Source organism: Trachemys scripta, chromosome 9, assembly GCF_013100865.1.
Source record: "Trachemys scripta elegans isolate TJP31775 chromosome 9, CAS_Tse_1.0, whole genome shotgun sequence".
Taxonomy (NCBI): domain Eukaryota; kingdom Metazoa; phylum Chordata; order Testudines; family Emydidae; genus Trachemys; species Trachemys scripta.
Genome location: NC_048306.1, coordinates 42,053,683 through 42,070,469, shown reverse-complemented (window position 1 = coordinate 42,070,469; position 16,787 = coordinate 42,053,683). Strand labels below are relative to the sequence as shown.

Sequence of the window (16,787 nt, the reverse complement as noted above, 5' to 3'; positions counted from 1 at the left end):
GAAACCTTTACCCTTAGTAATGTTAACCCTAGCCCGGGGAGGCTTGGTGACCTCAGCCGTAGCTGTAGCCCACAGAGGCCTGCCGTTAGTAACACTAACCTTAGCTTGAGGATCCCTCCTGGCCACAGGCCTAATCCTAGCCTGTGGAGCCCTATCCTTAATAAACCTAACTCTAGTGCTGGGAGCCCTACGGGGCCCAGACCTTACCATAGGCCAGGGATCCCTACACTTGGTAACCTAAGCAGAGGAACACTACCCTTGGTAAGGCTAACCCTAGCCTGGGGAATCATACAGACCCCAGGTGTAACCCTACTCTAGAGAGGCCTACCATTAGTAACCCTAACCCTAGCAGGAGTGTCACTACTGGCTATAGTCCTACTCTTAACCTGGGGATCCCTGGCCTTAATAACCGTAATACTAATTAGGGAAACCCTACTGATCTGAGGCCTAAATCTAGCTCCTAGGGGTCTATGCTAAGTAACTCTAACCCTAGTCCAGGGTGTCCTACCCTTAGTAAACCTAACCATAGCACCACAAACCCTACTGGCCACAGCCTAGTGACCCCTACCCTTGGTAACCCTAACCTGAGCCCAGGGAGCCCTAACTTTAGTAGCTCTAACTGTAGCTCGGGGAGCTGTACTGTTGCCAGGTATGACCCTGGCCTAGAGAGGACTACCATTAGTAACCCTGACCCTATTTTGAGGATCTCTGCTGCCACAGGTGTAAGTCTAGACTGGGGATCCCTATCCTTAGAACCCCCTATTTTAGGCAAGGAATCCCTAGCGACCCGAGGTCCCTAGCGCAAGTCACATCAGCTGCAGCCTGCCAACCCCCTAACATTGTCCCACTGCACCAGCAACTTCAGGAGCTGCCTGCCAACACCAACTCTACCAGCCAACTCAGTAGCTGCACACCAACCCCCTAGGCCTGCCCCCTTTGTGCAAACTGTCTCGTGTCACCCACCAACCAACTGACCCCAATGCCAAACACAACCCCTCTCAGGAGCTGCCTGCTAGCCCCACCCCCACTGCTCCACAGAAACTTGGCCAACCTTCTAACCTTGCCCCCCAGCAAAAGCTACCTCAAGAGATGACCGCCAACCTTCTAGCCCCATCCCCTATTCAAGCCTAATCTTAGCTTGGGGAGACCTTTCCTTAGGGTACCCCAGCTTGGGTTACTAATGAGCCTCAGGCCTAATTCTACCCCAGGAATCCCTACCCTTAGTAACTTGACCGCTACCCTTAGTCACCAAAACTCTAACCCAAGGATCCCTACCAGTTCAAAGCCTACATATACCCTGGGGACCCCTACCCTTCGTATCCCTAGCCCAGACAGATCTAGCGACCCCACGTGTTGCCTTAATCTGGGGTGGATTCCCCTTAGCAACCCTAACCCTGCATTGAGGCTCCCTAGTGGCCATAGGCCTAATCTTACCCTGGGAATCCCTACCCTTAGTAATGCTAACTTTAGCCACAGGAGGCCAACCCTTAGTAACCATAAACCCTAGCCCAGGAACCCCTACCATTAGTAACTCTAACCCCAGCTCAGGGAGCCTTTTAGTAACCCTAACTGGAAGACCCCAGTGGGCCTCAGGCCTAACCTTAGCATGGAAACAAGTCTCCCTTCCTCCAAATAAAGTTGCCTCGCCACATCCACAAGGGGGAGAAAGGGGAGATTCATTCCCATCCTGCCAAAAGCTTGAACTGCTTCTTGACTGCCCAAAGCCTACCCTCTCTCCACACCTTCCCCAGGAGTCAGTATATGCAGCTTCTAAACTGTTAGCTTTCGTCCTGTCAAGAGGGGACAGTGTGGAACTAAAATTAATTAAAAAAAAAAAAATACAATACAAGGCATACTGAAATGATTGGGTTCATTTTCAAGTTTAATTTGATTTAAAAACCCATTCATTTAAAGAAGTCTTCCTGTCTGCCTGTATGAGACTGGAGCGGTGTGTGTGGTGCCTGAATTAGTAGGAACATAATAACGTATTCTGGTGCTCTCAAGTGGCAAAAATGCCTAATTACATGAGTGCTTAAAAAGTAAACCCATTTTCAGTTAAATGTGAGAAGCACTTATAAATTAAGTAAGGAGACTTACATAAATAAGTTACACGTGAAAAAGATTTGATCATCCAGTATTTAATGCTTCTGCATGCACCATCTGTACTGCTGGCCTCTCCCTCAGCCTTCCCTCTCCCTTTTTCAGAAATGCATCTACTCTTACAGAAAGTGCCATGGGATTTCAAATCTCCATGCAGCTCAGTTTTAAGCCCTCATCCCATTATTAAATGGCATGATCATACAGATGGATTTTGAGAGGAAGCAGGTACCAGTGGCCAGGTGTGTACTTTGACCAGTCCCACTGCTGCAGAGGGTGTAAATCAGTGCAGAATTTGCCCCATTCATCCTCTAACCTCTATTCACATTCCCCTATACAAGACTGCAACACTTAGAAGATGGAATTTCATCTGATATGCAATACAAGTAATGCAGCATGCTGAGCTTCTAAATGTTCATGTTGCACTCTCTCCATCAGCTGCACTGTTAGAATAGTATCACAATCTCTGAAGCACATAGATGGCATGAGTCCAGTACATCTTGCTATGCTGCCTAGTCACACGAAGTGTTGACACAGCACAGGATGCATGCACATACTTAAAAACCAAAACACAGCTGGTTTAAGTTCAAGTTAAAACATAGCAGCTCTACCCTCCTCTTTAAGGAAAAAAGAATACAGAGCTTTGGATACATTCCTGTTGCGTAACCAAAGAACAGCCCCTATTTCCCACTGAGGTTTCTTGTATATATTGCTGTAGTCCTCCAGTAAACCTTACTTGCTAGAGTTTATTTCCATCAAATCTCCCTCTTAATGGGTGAAGTGCAGGGGAAATCAGCGCTCACACAAAGCTGTGAGCAGGCCCATCAGGAAGGCGAGGCACAGTTTATCCTTCTAATTACTCCTGAGCTTGTCTTCTGTGGAATCACAAGGCAGGGTCACTGTCAGACACTGCCCTGGGTACTCACCTGTCCAGGGCCCCCCCCGGGGGGGGGGCAAGTGGGGCAATTTGCCTCAGGCCCCAAGCCTCGCAAGGGCCCCCACGAGAGTTTTTCGGGGCCCATGGAGCGGGGTCCTTCACTCGCTCCGGGGGCCCAGGAAAACGCTCGCGGGTCCCGGGCCCCCGGAGCTTCTTCCGCTCCGGGTCTTCCGCGGCAGTTCGGCGACTGCGGGTCCTTCCACTCCGGACCCGCCGCCGAAGTGCCGAGTCTTCGGCGGCGGGGCCCCCTGCCGCCGAAGACTCCAGGCCCCCTGAATCCTCTGGGCGGCCCTGCGCCTGTCTGGAATGAGTCCCCTGGCCTCTCTGGTGATCCATCTGTTAAAAGGGTGGTGGCAGGGGGCACAGGCAGGAAAGACGCTTCTCGCACGGCAGCGGAGGGCAGAGAATGCAGCTTCCCTGGTGGCTGTCCTTCCGCCTACATGCCCACAGAATGCAGCAGTAGGATTTCTGCTGCAATGGAGCAGGCTTCCGTTTATTTCATTTACCTTCTTGTATCTGAGTTTCTCTCCATGCCCTGATGGAAGCAACCCTTAAACACCGAAACCCACAGAGAGAACCGGGCTAGGCTGCCTTCGGGGCGCCCCGCTCGCAGCCCCACATGATGGGGGGCTGGAAGGAGACTGCCCCAGAGCATGGCAATGCTGTTCCCAGAACGAGCTGTGCAGGCACAAGGGGCACCTCACCGCCAGCCCAGGCCGATCGGCGCTCCCCGGAGCTGAACTCGCAGCCCCGCCACCACTCGCTCCCAGCCACTAGACTCTCCCAGGAGCCCCAAGAGCTTCCCTAACATACATCACCGCCGCCTCAGCCAGTCAGCGCCTCTTATGGCGCCCCTCCCACTCCATACCTCGGCCAATCGCCATGCAGAGTGGTCTCCGCCTTTCGTTGCCATAGTACCGGCAGGGACGGGATTAGCCAATGGGGTGGGGTGGGGTGGGATTGTTGTCGGCTTGCTGCCCCTGTCGCGAGCGGGCGGGATGGTGAGTCGCGCTGGGGAGATACGGGACCCTACCCCGGGTCCCTAGGGTGCGTCCCCTTCCGCCCATTAGGTCTGCTGCCTCGCCCAGTGCCTCCCCCGTTCAGCCCCATTCCGCCCCTTCCCCCACAGCCCCGCCCCATTCTACCCACAGCCTTGCCCTGTTCAACCCCTTCCCCCTGCAGCCCCGCCCCATTCCACCCTTCCCCCACGGCCCCGCACGATTCTGCCCTACCCTGCAGCCCTGCCTCTTCCTTCGTGGCCCTGCCTCCGTTCCACCCACAGCCCCACCCTTTCCCACCCCTTCCCCCTGCACCATTCTGCCCTTCCCCCGTGGCTCCATCCCCGCTTGCTCCTTTCTATTGCCCCACCTGTAGCCTGGAGAAGCTCGGTACCTGTGCTGCGGCACCCGGGCCATGGTGGAGAGGAAGAGCTCCCCCAGCCCGGGCTGCAGCAGAAGGTAGGGTTCCCAGGTGTCCAGTTTTTGACCGGAACACTTGGTCGTGAAGGGACCCTGGCAGCTCCAGTCGGCACTGCCAACCGGACCGTTAAAAGTCCAGTCGGCGGCGCAATGGGAGCCCGCCACTAGGACAGGCAGGGAGCCTGCTTTAGCTCCGTGTTACTCCCAGAAGCAGCTGCCAGGTCCGTGCGGCCCCTAGACACGTGGGTGGCCAGGAAGACTCCGCGCGCTGCCCCCACCCTTAGTGCTGGCTCCACAGCTCTCATTGGCCAGGAACCACGACCAATGGGAGCTGCAGGGACGGCGCCTGCAGGCGCGAGGGCAGCGCGCGGAGCCCTCGAGGCCACCCGTGTGCCTAGGGGCTGCAGGGACCTGGTGGCCGTTTCCTGGGAGCTGTGGTAAGCGCCACCGGGACCTGCACCCCTCCTGCACCCCAACCCCCTGGCCCAGTCCGGAGCCTGGTCCTGCTGGGGCAGCTCCTGTTTGGTGTGAGGGGTGCAGGTGGGAATGGGGTGTGTATGTGTGCAGGAGCTCCTATTTGGTGCTCAGGGTGGGGATGGGGATGTGGGGGGGTGCAGGAATCAGGGCTGGGGAGGTGTGTGTGGGGTGCAGGAGTCAGGGCAGGGGGCTGGGTGTGTGTGTGGGGGGTGCAGGAGTCAGGGCAGGGGCTGGGTGTGTGTGAGGGAGGTGCTGGGAGTGTGTGTGGGGGTGCAGGAGTCAGGGTGGGCAGAGGGCTGGGGGTGTGGGCTGGGGTCATGGGGGTGCTCACGGCAGGGGGCTGGAGGGGGTATGCCCCAATTCCAGCCCTTTCCCGAAGGCCCCACCCCACCTCTTCTCTTCCTTGGAGCGGTGAGCGTGCTGAGGCTCCGTTCTTCCCCCTTCCTCCTGCCGGCAAACAGCTGATCGGCGACAGGGAGAGGGGGAGGGGAGGGAATGTAGCACCCTCCGGGGAAGAGGCAGGGGAGGAGCTTGGCTGCCGGCAGAGCCTGCCCTGCTGCAGCAGGAGCCGGCAGCATCAAGCTTCTGCCCCCAGAGGAGAGAGTGGGGGCGAGGAGGGGGGGGCGGAGAAGAGCGGGCCAGGCCGGGCCCCTTTGGACTGTGGGCCCGATGCCATGGTGCCAGTGGCGCCATGGTAAATCCAGTACTGGTTGGAGCCCCAGCCACCCTCCACACACACACACACACACACACACACACACACACATCAGTCTGACTTGGGTCAGTGATAGGATGAGGGTGACTATATTTCCCAAAGGGAAATCAAGACACCATGTGGAATTTAGGGGTGTCCCCCTCCCCTGTATGGGGCTGGCCTTCGGGGGTTCCCATGCCCCCGTGTGGGGCTGGCCCGAGATGTCTGGCATCGCTGCTCACCCAAGCCCCACCGTGCGGGGCTGGCGTTGTCGCTCACTTCCCCCCTGAACATTCTTTCACACCTCACTAGGGGGGCAAGCCCCACTTTTTTGGCAAAAATTGGCATTTGTCCTGTTTGCTCTTTCCAACTGATCATCACTTGGCAAGAGCAAATGGGACAAATGCCAAGTTTTGCCAAAAAAAATCAGGACGTCTGGGACAGGGCTTAAAAAGGGAACTGTGCCAGCCAAAACAGGATGTATGGTCACTGTAGTTGGTGAGCGCTCTGGGGGGCATGGATCAGCATTCACCTCATGCTCCCCATCAGTACCCAGCCCAAGCTGGGGGGAAGCTAATGATCCAAACAGTGAACCAAATTTGGTGAATCCTGGTCACGTGCCACCTGAGGTATGTTGCACATATGCTAAGAAGTGAGCAGTCTAGACTTGGGTCCTAGGCCCTGCTAGTGGGGGTAGGTCAGGGCCAAAGTCTCACTGAGACTCGGGTCCAAGCCCTGCCATTTTGCAGTGTGGATGCAACTCAAGAGGCAGATCCAAGTCAGAAGGTCTGCGTAGTGCAGTATGGATGCATTAGCATGGCTGTGAGACCCGAGTCCAGTAATTCTAAGCCCAGTTTACAATGCAGTGTGGACGCTCAAGTGTGGGCTTGGAAACACTGAGTCCACAAGCTCGGGTCCCACAGACCCAGATTTATAATGCAGTGTAGACATACCGTGGGAGGTGCCCTTTGTGAGACAGGGTGGGGCAGGCAGGCTGGGTCCCTAATGCTAGTGATCCACCTGGTCTCTTGTTCTACTAATGTTTCCAAGGCTTCCAGCCCCAAGAAAGTGATGGAAGGGGCAGTGACCCGGAAGAAGGTGGCACCCAAGTTGGTACTCACTGAAGAACAGAAACAGCAGTTGCGAGAGGCCTTTGATTTGCTTGATACCGATGGCACTGGTACTGTCGATGTGAAGGACTTGAAGGCAAGCAAGAAATCACAAATACACTGTGTACTTGTTGCAAAAAGGCCTAGACCAGCAGATGGTAAAACAGGTCTAGTGCTGTAGCTTTCAATGCTAAAAACTTGTGTGTTCTAGAAAACTCAGGGGTTTGGGTAAGAGAGGGTTTCCTCCAGCTCCATTCTTCTCACCTGACTGCTCACTGGCTCCCCTGCCAGCTGCCCCTTTCTTCTCCAGCATCACTCTTTGGGATATAGCTGACCAGACAAATCAGGGACATGGATCCAGAAACTCAGTTTTGTGGTTGTGGGTAAGAGTTAAAAAATCTCCTCCCACTGTCATGCAAACCACTTTGTTTCATATCCAAATTAAAGATCTCTTCTGTCGCATTCACATTTGCTGCACCAAGATAATATAGTCTATATAGCAGGAATTTTCATAGAATCATTGGATATCAGTGTTGGAAGGGACCTCAGGGGGTCATCTAGTCCAACCCCCTGCTCAAAGCAGGACCAATCCCCAACTTTATTCTAAGGTTCCCAGAAACCAGGTACTACTGCATAATATACTTTGTGTGATTCTTTACAACTAAGGGGTAATACTGCAGTAAAAATGAAACACACATTCTTTATCTCTGTCTATGTATATAACCCGTAGTGGTGAAATAAATATTTCCCTAATCATCTATAATTGGTAGGTGTTTGAGGGGACTAGGTGCTTCAAAGGCCTGGGAATGGGATGTAGTGCTTTTTACTTCCAGATTGCTGGTTCAAATCCAACCCAAGGCAATAGTGACTGAAAGGCATTACAAAATGTATGCCATCAAATGGCAAAGTGAAATAAATTGTGTAGACGTCTCAGTCCTGGTATCCCAATCACAATAGAAAACCACACCATCAGTGGCATTAATTGATCTTGTTGGCATCTCAGCAGAGATGCCAGTTTGAATGGACCTTGCAGACTGAACATGCTTAGACCTCTTAGCTGTAGTGCCTCCAGGGAAAGTTTGAGGCACATTGGAAAGGCAGGGTGGCGGAAGTCTGCATTGCTGCAGTCTATTCTGTATCTGTTTCTATGTTCCAGATAAACAGATTCAGCCTTCAGGGCTGTTGATCTGGCATGTTTCACCAACACTAAATTCTGTGTCTCTTTCATACACTATTTAAAGGACATTGTCCACTTAAAAGTCACATTTCTGTCTGAAAATGTGTGACCTACTTTTGTTATATAAATCACCTAAGGTGAGTGTAATTGAACAGATTAGAGAAGGAAAAACATTTTCTTTTATTCCCACCCCGCAATTTGTTTACATAGTGCTTCTGACAACAATTTGGAAATAGTCAGTTTCACTGTTTCCTCTGTCTGGTAAGTCAGTTTCCCCTGTGTGTATCTGGGACTGTCACACAGAAGCAAAGGAGAGAAAAGCATTTTAAACTGTGTGTGTGGGGGGGAAGTATTGTGAAACTTCAAAAATTGGCAGAGAGACTCAGGGCTTGGTGTAGTATAGTATCATTCATTGGCGCTGTAAACTGGATGCTTTAACTCTGAATGCCAAAAAGCAAATGTATAAGGTCAAAGACATCAGGGGCTTGTCTGGAATAACTGCTCCACATGCTGCGCAGGCCATCTGGGACACCTGCTCTTTGTCAGATCCGTTGCCTTGCTAGCGTTTATTATTTGACTTGCAGTAGCACCTTGCAAGCACCTTGTGCTTCCATCCCCATTTTTTTTTTCATAGTATGCGATGTGGTTTCAGTTGTCTCCTGCTCTTTGCTTCTGTTTGCATTGCCAGCCTATCTTCCATGTTTGCAGGTATCCATAAGAGCCCTTGGGTATGAACCCAAGAAAGACGAGATGAAGAAAATTGTATCAGAAGTTGATAAGGAAGGATCAGGGAAGATCAACTTCGATTCCTTTTTGTATGCGATGACTCAGAAAATGGTATGTAAATCGGGTTAGCCACAAAAGTCCTGGGCATCCTTAATATGAAGGTCTTTGATGGGAATTTAGAGCACTTAGGACCCAAGAGAGTCCAGCATTTCCAATTCAAAATACTAACCAGAATTCAATAATATTAGAAAGAGAGAGAGGGGGGAAGCCAGGTTCGCTGCTAAAGACAATCATGAACAAACAAGTGATAAACAAACAAGAACAATTTAACATCCATAGAGAATCCTTATGCAAGACCCTCTGAAACACTTCAGCCTACCTGTTGTGCTATCTCTGACACCTGCCCTTTCCCTCAGTAGATTTAATCCACCTCAGTCTTAACTTGGACCACTACCAGGATATTCCTGTCCTGGTCTCTCAGACTCTTGCAACTTTGTTCATGGCTTTTCCTTAAGTAATAAAAGAGAATGACAAATGTAAAATAGTGGCAACAAATGAACTTTGCAGTGACCAGGTGCCATTCAAGATATATTCTTTTAGCTTAGATTCTTAATAATGTGCATGAGAAGGGATGTTAGAATGCTGGTGGATCACCTTCACCTTTGCATATTATCGTTCTGCACTTCTTTGTTAAGTCTGAGCCAGAATCCAGAGAGGACATTCTGAAAGCTTTCAAGCTCTTTGATGACAATGGAACTGGCAAAATCTCTTTCCAAAATCTCAAACGTGTGGCCGGTGAGATTGGGGAAAACCTCACAGATGAGGAGCTGCAGGTTTGTAATGTACATCTCTTTGCCTTCGCACAATGTTGACATGAGTCTTTGTTTCATGGAAGATTAATTTAATTATTAGAGGAACTGTGCAATGTTCTGAAATATTTTACTTTCCTAGTGGCATCTTCTTGTTGCTACTCTAGTTTGTGGGTGTGTAACACTGACAGACCACAGTCATTGGCGGGCAGGATCAAGCCTCGGGCCTCTGGAGCTTAGTGCTCCAAATGAGCTAAAAGTTATATGGCTGTTAGCTAAGGCTGTAGAGCAGCTCATTAATCTCTCGCTCTCTAAGTCAGTGGTCTCCAAACCTTTTTATGCCCAAGATCACTTTTTGAATTTAAGGACAACCCAGGATCTATCCCGCCCCTTCCCCAGAGCCCTGCCCCACTCACCCCAGACCCCACTCTCTCCATTGCTCACTCTCCCCCACTCTCACTCACTTTCACGGGCTGGGGCAGGGGATTGAGGTTTGGGAGGGGGTTTGGGGTGCTGGCTCTGGGAGGGGGGTCAGGGCTGGGGAAGGGGATTGGGGTGCAGGAGGGTGTTCGGAGTGCAGGAGGGGGTGCTGGCTCTGGGAGAGGGGTCAGGGCTGGGGATTGGAGTGCAGCCTTCTGCCGGGTGGCAGTTACCATGGGCAGCTCCCAGTTGGCGTCACAGTGAGGATAAGGCAGGCTCCCTGCATGCCCCAGTCCCACACCGCTCCCAGAAGGGGCCAACCTGCCTCTGCGGCCCCTGGGAGGAGGGGTAGGCGGCATGTGGCTCTGTGCGCTGTCCCTCTCTGCAGGCGCCGCCCCCAAAGCTCCCATTGGCCACAGTTCCCCATACCCAGCCAATGGCAGCTGTGGGGGTGTGCTTGCAGGCAGGAGCAGCAGCGTGCGGAGACCCCTGTCACACACACCCCCGGGGCTGTGGGGGCATGCTGGCCACTTCCGGGAGTGGCGTGGGGCCATGGCAGGCAGGGAGCCTGCCTTAGCGGCAGCCCTGCTACACCACCGGAGATTGCGATCAACTGGGAGAGTCCCGAGGATCGACCAGTCTATCATGATTGATGGGTTGGAGACCAATGCTCTAAGTGGTCTCAGTGCCATTAGATGGGGCAGAACACCACACCCAGGAGGTGTGTGGGTTACATACTTCTCCTAGCTGAGGAAGCATGTCCCGAGCTTCAGAGACTTCCCAGTTCAAATCCTGGACGAGCCCCTACTTATAACACCGACAGACCCTGGTCGTCGGCAGGCAGGATCGCACCTGGGGCCTCTGGAGCTTAGTGCATGAGCCTCTACTGCAGGGGTCTCAAAATCTGTGGCCCAAGAACCTCCCCACTGCAGTCTGCATAAACTTTTTAAAAAGTTCTTTCATCCTGCCGGCTGATGGCGCTGGAGGGGGTGCAGGAGGGGAGCAGGCAGGAGAGATTCACACAGGGCCGTCTCCAGGGTTTTGGCCGCCCCAAGCAGCCAAAACAAACAAACAAACAAACAAACAAAAAACAACAAAAAACAAACAAACAAACAAAAAGCCGCGATCGCGATCTGCAGCGGCAATTCAGCGGGAGGTCCTTCACTCCCAGGCGGAGTGAGGGACCATCCGCTGAATTGCCGCCGAATACCTGAAACTGCCGCCCCGTCCCGAACGGCCGCCCCAAGAACCTGCTTGAGAAGCTGGTGCCTGGAGCCGGCCCTGGATTCACATGCCCCTCTCCCCAACTTTGCTCCATTCTGCTGCTCCGGGGACCCTTCCAGGGGTTGCACTCGGCAACGTGTCATTCACCTCGGGCAGTTTGGCTCCCTGCAAACGGTTCCCTATCCCTGCTGTTGCCGGCAAAGCCACGGAGGAGAGAGACCCATGCATCTCCGCTGCCTGTGGACAGGGCAGTGTGCAGCAGAGCTGCCTGGCTGTGCCTCTGCATAGGAGCCGGAGGAGGGACATGCCACTGCTTCAGGGAGCTGCTTGAGGTAAGCACTGCCCCAAGCCTGCATCCCTGAGCCACCCCTCCCCGCACCTCAACCCCCTACCCCAGCCCCGATCCCCCTCCCACCCTCCAAACCCCTTGATCCCAGCCTGGAGCACCCTTCTGCACCCTAAAACCCTCATCCCTAGCCCCACCTCAGAGCCTGCACCCCCAGCCAGAGCACCCCCCCCAGTGCACCAACCCCTTGCCGCAGCCCTGATCCCCCTCCCGTCCTTTGAACCAGGGCCGGCTCTGGCTTTTTTGCCGCCCCAGGCAAAAAAGCCTCCCGCCGCCCCCTGCCCCCCGGTGGGGAGCGCGGCAGGGAAGGGTGCCGAGTCCGGCCGCGGCCCCACTCTCCCCAGCTGGCCGGAGTGCTGGGGAGGGCGGCGAGCCTGCCGCGACCCCGCTCTCCCCGGCTGGCCGGAGCGCCGGGGGAGGGCGGCTCTGCTCTCCCCGGCGGCCGGTGCGCCGGGAGGAGGGCGGCGAGCCCGGCCGGGGCCCCGCTCTCCTCGACCGGCTGGAGTACCGGGGAGAGGGCGGCGAGCCCGGCCACGGCCGCACTCTTCCCAGCCAGCCGGAGCGCTGGGGGGAGGGCGGCGAGCCTGTTGCGGCTCCGCTCTCCCTGGTGGCCGGAGCGCCGGGGGGAGGGCGGTGAGCCCGGCCGCGGCCCCACTCTCCCCGGGTGAGCGCCGCCCCCCTCCAGGTGCCGCCCCAAGCACATGCTTGGAGGGCTGGTGCCTGGAGCCGGCCCTGCTTCAAATCCCTCAATCCCAGCTCTGAGCACCCTCCTACATCCCAAACCCCTCATCCTCAGCCCTGCACCCCCAACCAGAGCCCTCAGCCCCCCACATCTCCCCCTCCACCCCAGCCCCCTCCTGCACCCTGAACTCTTCAGTTCTGGCCCCACCCTGGAGCCTGCACCCCCAGCCAGAGCCCTCACCCTCTCCCGCACCCCCACCCCAATTTCGTGAGCATTCATTGTCCGCCATACAATTTCTATACCCAGATGCGGCCCTCTGACCAAAACGTTTTCCCACCCCTGCATTAATCGCTCTCTCTCTCTTGGGCTATGTCTACACTGGCAATTGAATGACAAAACTTTTACCACAACAAGTGCCAATATGAACAGCGCATTGTCTGCAGGAGCACTCTCTTGCTGACAACGCAAACACTGATCGTTGAGGGTGGAAGTTTTTTGTCAGCAGGAGAGCCGACAAACAGCAGCTAAACTGCACGAATTTTAGCGGCACGGCTGTGGCGACACAGCCATGTCACTAAAAGCTGTGTAATGTAGACAAAGCCTAAGTGGTCTCGGTGCCACTAGAATGGGACAGAATAGCACATCCAGGAGGTGTGTGGGTTATAAGTGGGGAGAGGGGATTATGAGAGGGGATTTCTGCCTTCATCTGAAACATCAAATATTGGCCAGAGAGGGAGGTCGATATTGGATTCCACAAACAGAGGATCTGCTGTGACAAATTATTTGTTACTTAGTGCAGATAAGCAATAATCATTCCCCTAATAGATGACAAGACTGGAACATCCCTTTTTTACCTTTCTATTTGCTTTAGGAGTCTTTCCTGGAACTCTCCCATTTCCCTATACCTAAAAGGGTCATTCACTTTTTTTAGTTCCTATGCAATGAATGGACAATGCAAAGTGATGTATCATGGCCTGTTATGGTTACATCTCATCTGATGAGAGCAGTGTTTCATTTGTAGTATGTGGCTACTCTCATTTGGCTTTGTGATTCTCCTTTTTTGCACCACTTAGACAGTGATAGTCCTTCTCAACTGTATGTATTTATATAAAAATCATCACACGTCAGTAATGCATTGTAAAGACAGAACAGTTGGAATTTTACAATTGATCAAACTCCAGGAATTTAGACCAACATGCCTGGACATTAGCAGAACCGGTAGTATATTTTCTCACCATAGAGAGTCTTGTTGATAAAACGATTATAAGAAAACTTTGCTTAATAACAAAATGGATAAGGAAAAATCCTGCTGGCAATCTTTTTTTTCCCTTCTAGTCTGACATTTACAGCCCTTTTCTGGGTGAGCACATGTAAAAGGATTCAGTAGCACATACACTATTGCAGCCACTACTTACAGCTTGTAAACTCCGACTCTTCACTGTGTCCTCACCAGTGGCTTAGTGGAGTTGCAGTGCTCTGGATTTACACTGTTGCAATACATCAGGAACTTCTTCCCCAACACTATATTACCCTATTTCAAGCTATGTATTGGGTAAGTGCTTTGAATACTTAGGATGTGAAAGCTGCTTGAATAAAACCCTGTTTGCTTTCCATTCCTCTCCCCTAATCTGTTTTAATGTGCTTCTTCCGGGTGCAGTTTGTCCTTTGTAGAGATCCAGCACAAGACCTATGCACTGCTTAGGTCCCATTTAAGCCCTGTGTTGAGTGCTGCATAGACCTTGTGCTGAAACTCTGTGAAGGGATGAATTCCATCTTCTCTGAGCCCACCTAATCTGGTCTCTGAATCCTTGTTGTCCTGCAGGAAATGATTGATGAAGCAGATGTGGATGGAGATGGGGAAGTGAATGAACAGGAGTTCCTGCGGATTATAAGGATGAACAGCATGTAGCTAGATGTTTCTCTTTTCTTTTTATTCACAGTTTTAAATACGGTTGGTAGGTACATCTGTTTTTTCTCCAGCCTCTCTCCATTCTCCTGGGGTTAAAAAATGGGGGATCACGATCAGAATTTTTCAGAATCATGGTTGCAGTGGGACTGAATTACTGATTTTTAGCTGTCTATATCCTAATGTTGGATTCCATTGCAGAATTTTTAAATTATCTCAAGTAGCATTCTGGGTGTAGGTCAAATATTGACTTGTTTTTTGATTGTTTTCATGTTCCAATGTGATAACTTCATTCCCCTTTTAATTGTTTCCAAAAAAGGCAGGGGAATAGACTTTCGTGAATAATAGGAAACATTTTTCAAAATGTACTTTTTAAGAAGGAGCCAATCCCAGAGTCCAATCCCAGAAACCCAATCAAAATCTGTTCCTGGCACATACTTAGGCCCTGATCCTGCAATCAGATCCATGCTAGTGGACCCTGTGCCCATGCAGAGACCCATTGACTTCAAAGGGCCTTCCTGCAGGGGTCTGTCCATTCAAAGCCAATTGCAGAATGGGTCCTTATTTGTCTATAGCATTCACCTAAAAAGTGAGATGCATGTATCTGAGACTTTTAAGTTGATTTTGATTTAGCCCAATGTGGGAATTTGAGGTGTTTCACTTTAGCAATGTGAGAGTCCCAGTGCAGTGAATTGGTATAGAAAATGCATTGCAGATGGTGAACTCTGTCATCACCCTTCCTGAAGTACACACTGAGTTGTCATCAGTATTTTATCCCCTGGCCTGATTTTACACTCTTGTTTGGGAAACACTGTTTTCATTTGTTATATCCACTGGCACTAATTATTTTCTGTATCCCAATAAAACTTGTTTATAACTTTTTCTCTTCATGGATTAGTTCTCTCCACTGCTTTGGACTCTTCATCCATAGCATGATATTCCACCTAAATGTTTCCCTTTTATAATTTCAGCCCATTGCTGCCTCCACATCCCCACAGGGATTACCCTCAAAAGTTAATTCTGATGGTGTATGGATGAACTTTGGTACTCAAGCCCACTGCATTGTGGAACTCCTGCACCCACTGAGAGCGATTCTGGGGCTAGTGGGAGAGGATTCCTGCTTTCTGTATGCTAGAGAGTGCCTTGGAGAGCAAGGACTGTAGATGCACAGGGTCTCCATACAGCTCACTCTGGCTACTGCAAGTTTCCTTGAGATCCATGCATAGCGTCATGGTATTTAATAATAGGGTTTTTGGATGAGGCCTTAAAAGTGGAGTGTGATGTATTGAGCATATGTCTGTGTCAAACTGTGAACTCCTTTTTGTTTTGTGAACAACATTTCTGATTGTAACCTTAATTGTGGGCTTCCCTTTACTTGTAACCTCCATATTGGATTAAGGCACCCACTTTGTGCTGAAACTCAGCCTGGCCCTGACAAGACTGTCTGTTCTAGACACTGTCCTGTTCACGCTGGGCTGTAGGACACTTCAAGGATGTGACAATGAGAGAGCCATTAAGGGCCATCAAAGTTGAAAGACTCTTTCCTAGTGGAACAATGGGTTTTCTATCAGTAGTGCCATTGACTTTGAATGATTGTCTACCCAGAAGCCTCTTGTGGAGCTGTAGTCTGGAATTCCTCTAGATGAAACACATGGGCAAAAAAAGGGCAAAGGTGGGTGATTTTCTGAGCCAGGGACAGACCACCACCACATGCCAGATGACCAGGCTAAGGAGAGGAAAGGCAGAAAGGACTGCCTAGCCTATGGATTCTGGCCAAACCTAGGACTCGCGGGAAGGGTGAGATCAGACTCAGAGGGTGCATTCAGGACTCTTGTTTTTTCCCCAAAATTTGTAAAACTCTAGTGCTTTCAAGATTAAAAGCATCTGTAGATAAGAAATTCCTTTGCTAAGCCTGTGCTCCTTGCTTGCCTGCCATGTAGTCCCTGAAAGGGTTAATCAAGTTCAGAATGGTGGAACTCAGATCTAATGTGTATAAGCAACTGGGGGCCCAGGAGGCTGAGGCACTGGTTTCAGGGTTAAGGTGTCTGGACTGCAGAGCCCCACGTCCCAAGGAAGGGATTCAGACATGAGGCCTTGCCTGGGAATGTGCCTTAAAGACTCCGAGCTAGGAACAGTGACCAAGCTCTGATCAGACCCAGTTGGCTTAAGAACACGTAGATCCAGAAGTTGGGTCCAGTCACAACAGACTAGTGTCTTTCCAGGGAGGAGGGCTGAGCCAAGTTATGACATTGAGGTCCTGTCTGGTCTGCATGGATATTAAAGACCCTGGGCAGTTTAAATGAGAGCAGAGGTTTGGCCCTGTGATCCTTGCCCAAAATCTCCCTTCACCTCCACTGTGGTGTTGTGTCTTGTTTGCAGGTTGGGTCTTGTCCTCTTCCCTAGAGATGGCTGCATTTCAGTGGGTGCCATATGTATCTAGTTTGCAAAGCACTCCAGGAGCCTTTGGAATGCGGATTGCTATATAAGTGGAAAATATTTAGTTAGCAGAAAGCAACCAAAATTTCAGAAACTTATCTACGATTTTATATCATGTGCAGCACTTCTCAAGACCAGATTTATGGAGGATCATTTTGGATCTGCTAAGTCAGGACCTCTCTAACTGTGGCTGTCCCTTCACCAGTTGGGTAAAGGAAATGAGATACCCCTAGAAGTGCTAGCTAAATGGGGGTGTATGTTTGACCACATTCTGGGAGGCAAGTGTGTGGTTGTATTATTTGAATTTGTTTCAATGAATCATGTGTTTA

General features: G+C 51.5%; 1 protein-coding gene across 3 annotated transcripts; it reads left to right on the top strand.

Moving 5' to 3' along the window:
* The first annotated feature begins 3,985 nt into the window (after positions 1–3,985).
* Positions 3,986–14,904, top strand: LOC117883190 (centrin-2-like). Of its 3 annotated transcripts, none has more exons than XM_034782277.1 (5): positions 3,986–4,035; positions 6,674–6,829; positions 8,618–8,746; positions 9,331–9,468; positions 13,939–14,904. In XM_034782277.1, exons 1-5 carry the CDS (start codon positions 4,033–4,035, stop codon positions 14,023–14,025), a joined length of 513 nt encoding a protein of 170 aa, XP_034638168.1. In that variant the 5' UTR covers positions 3,986–4,032; the 3' UTR covers positions 14,026–14,904. The 3 variants fall into 3 exon arrangements, with proteins under 3 accessions (XP_034638168.1, XP_034638169.1, XP_034638167.1); XM_034782278.1 differs by lacking the exon at positions 3,986–4,035 and adding an exon at positions 4,246–4,491; XM_034782276.1 differs by lacking the exon at positions 3,986–4,035 and having other exon boundaries at positions 6,545–6,829.
* Positions 14,905–16,787: the final 1,883 nt, after the last annotated feature.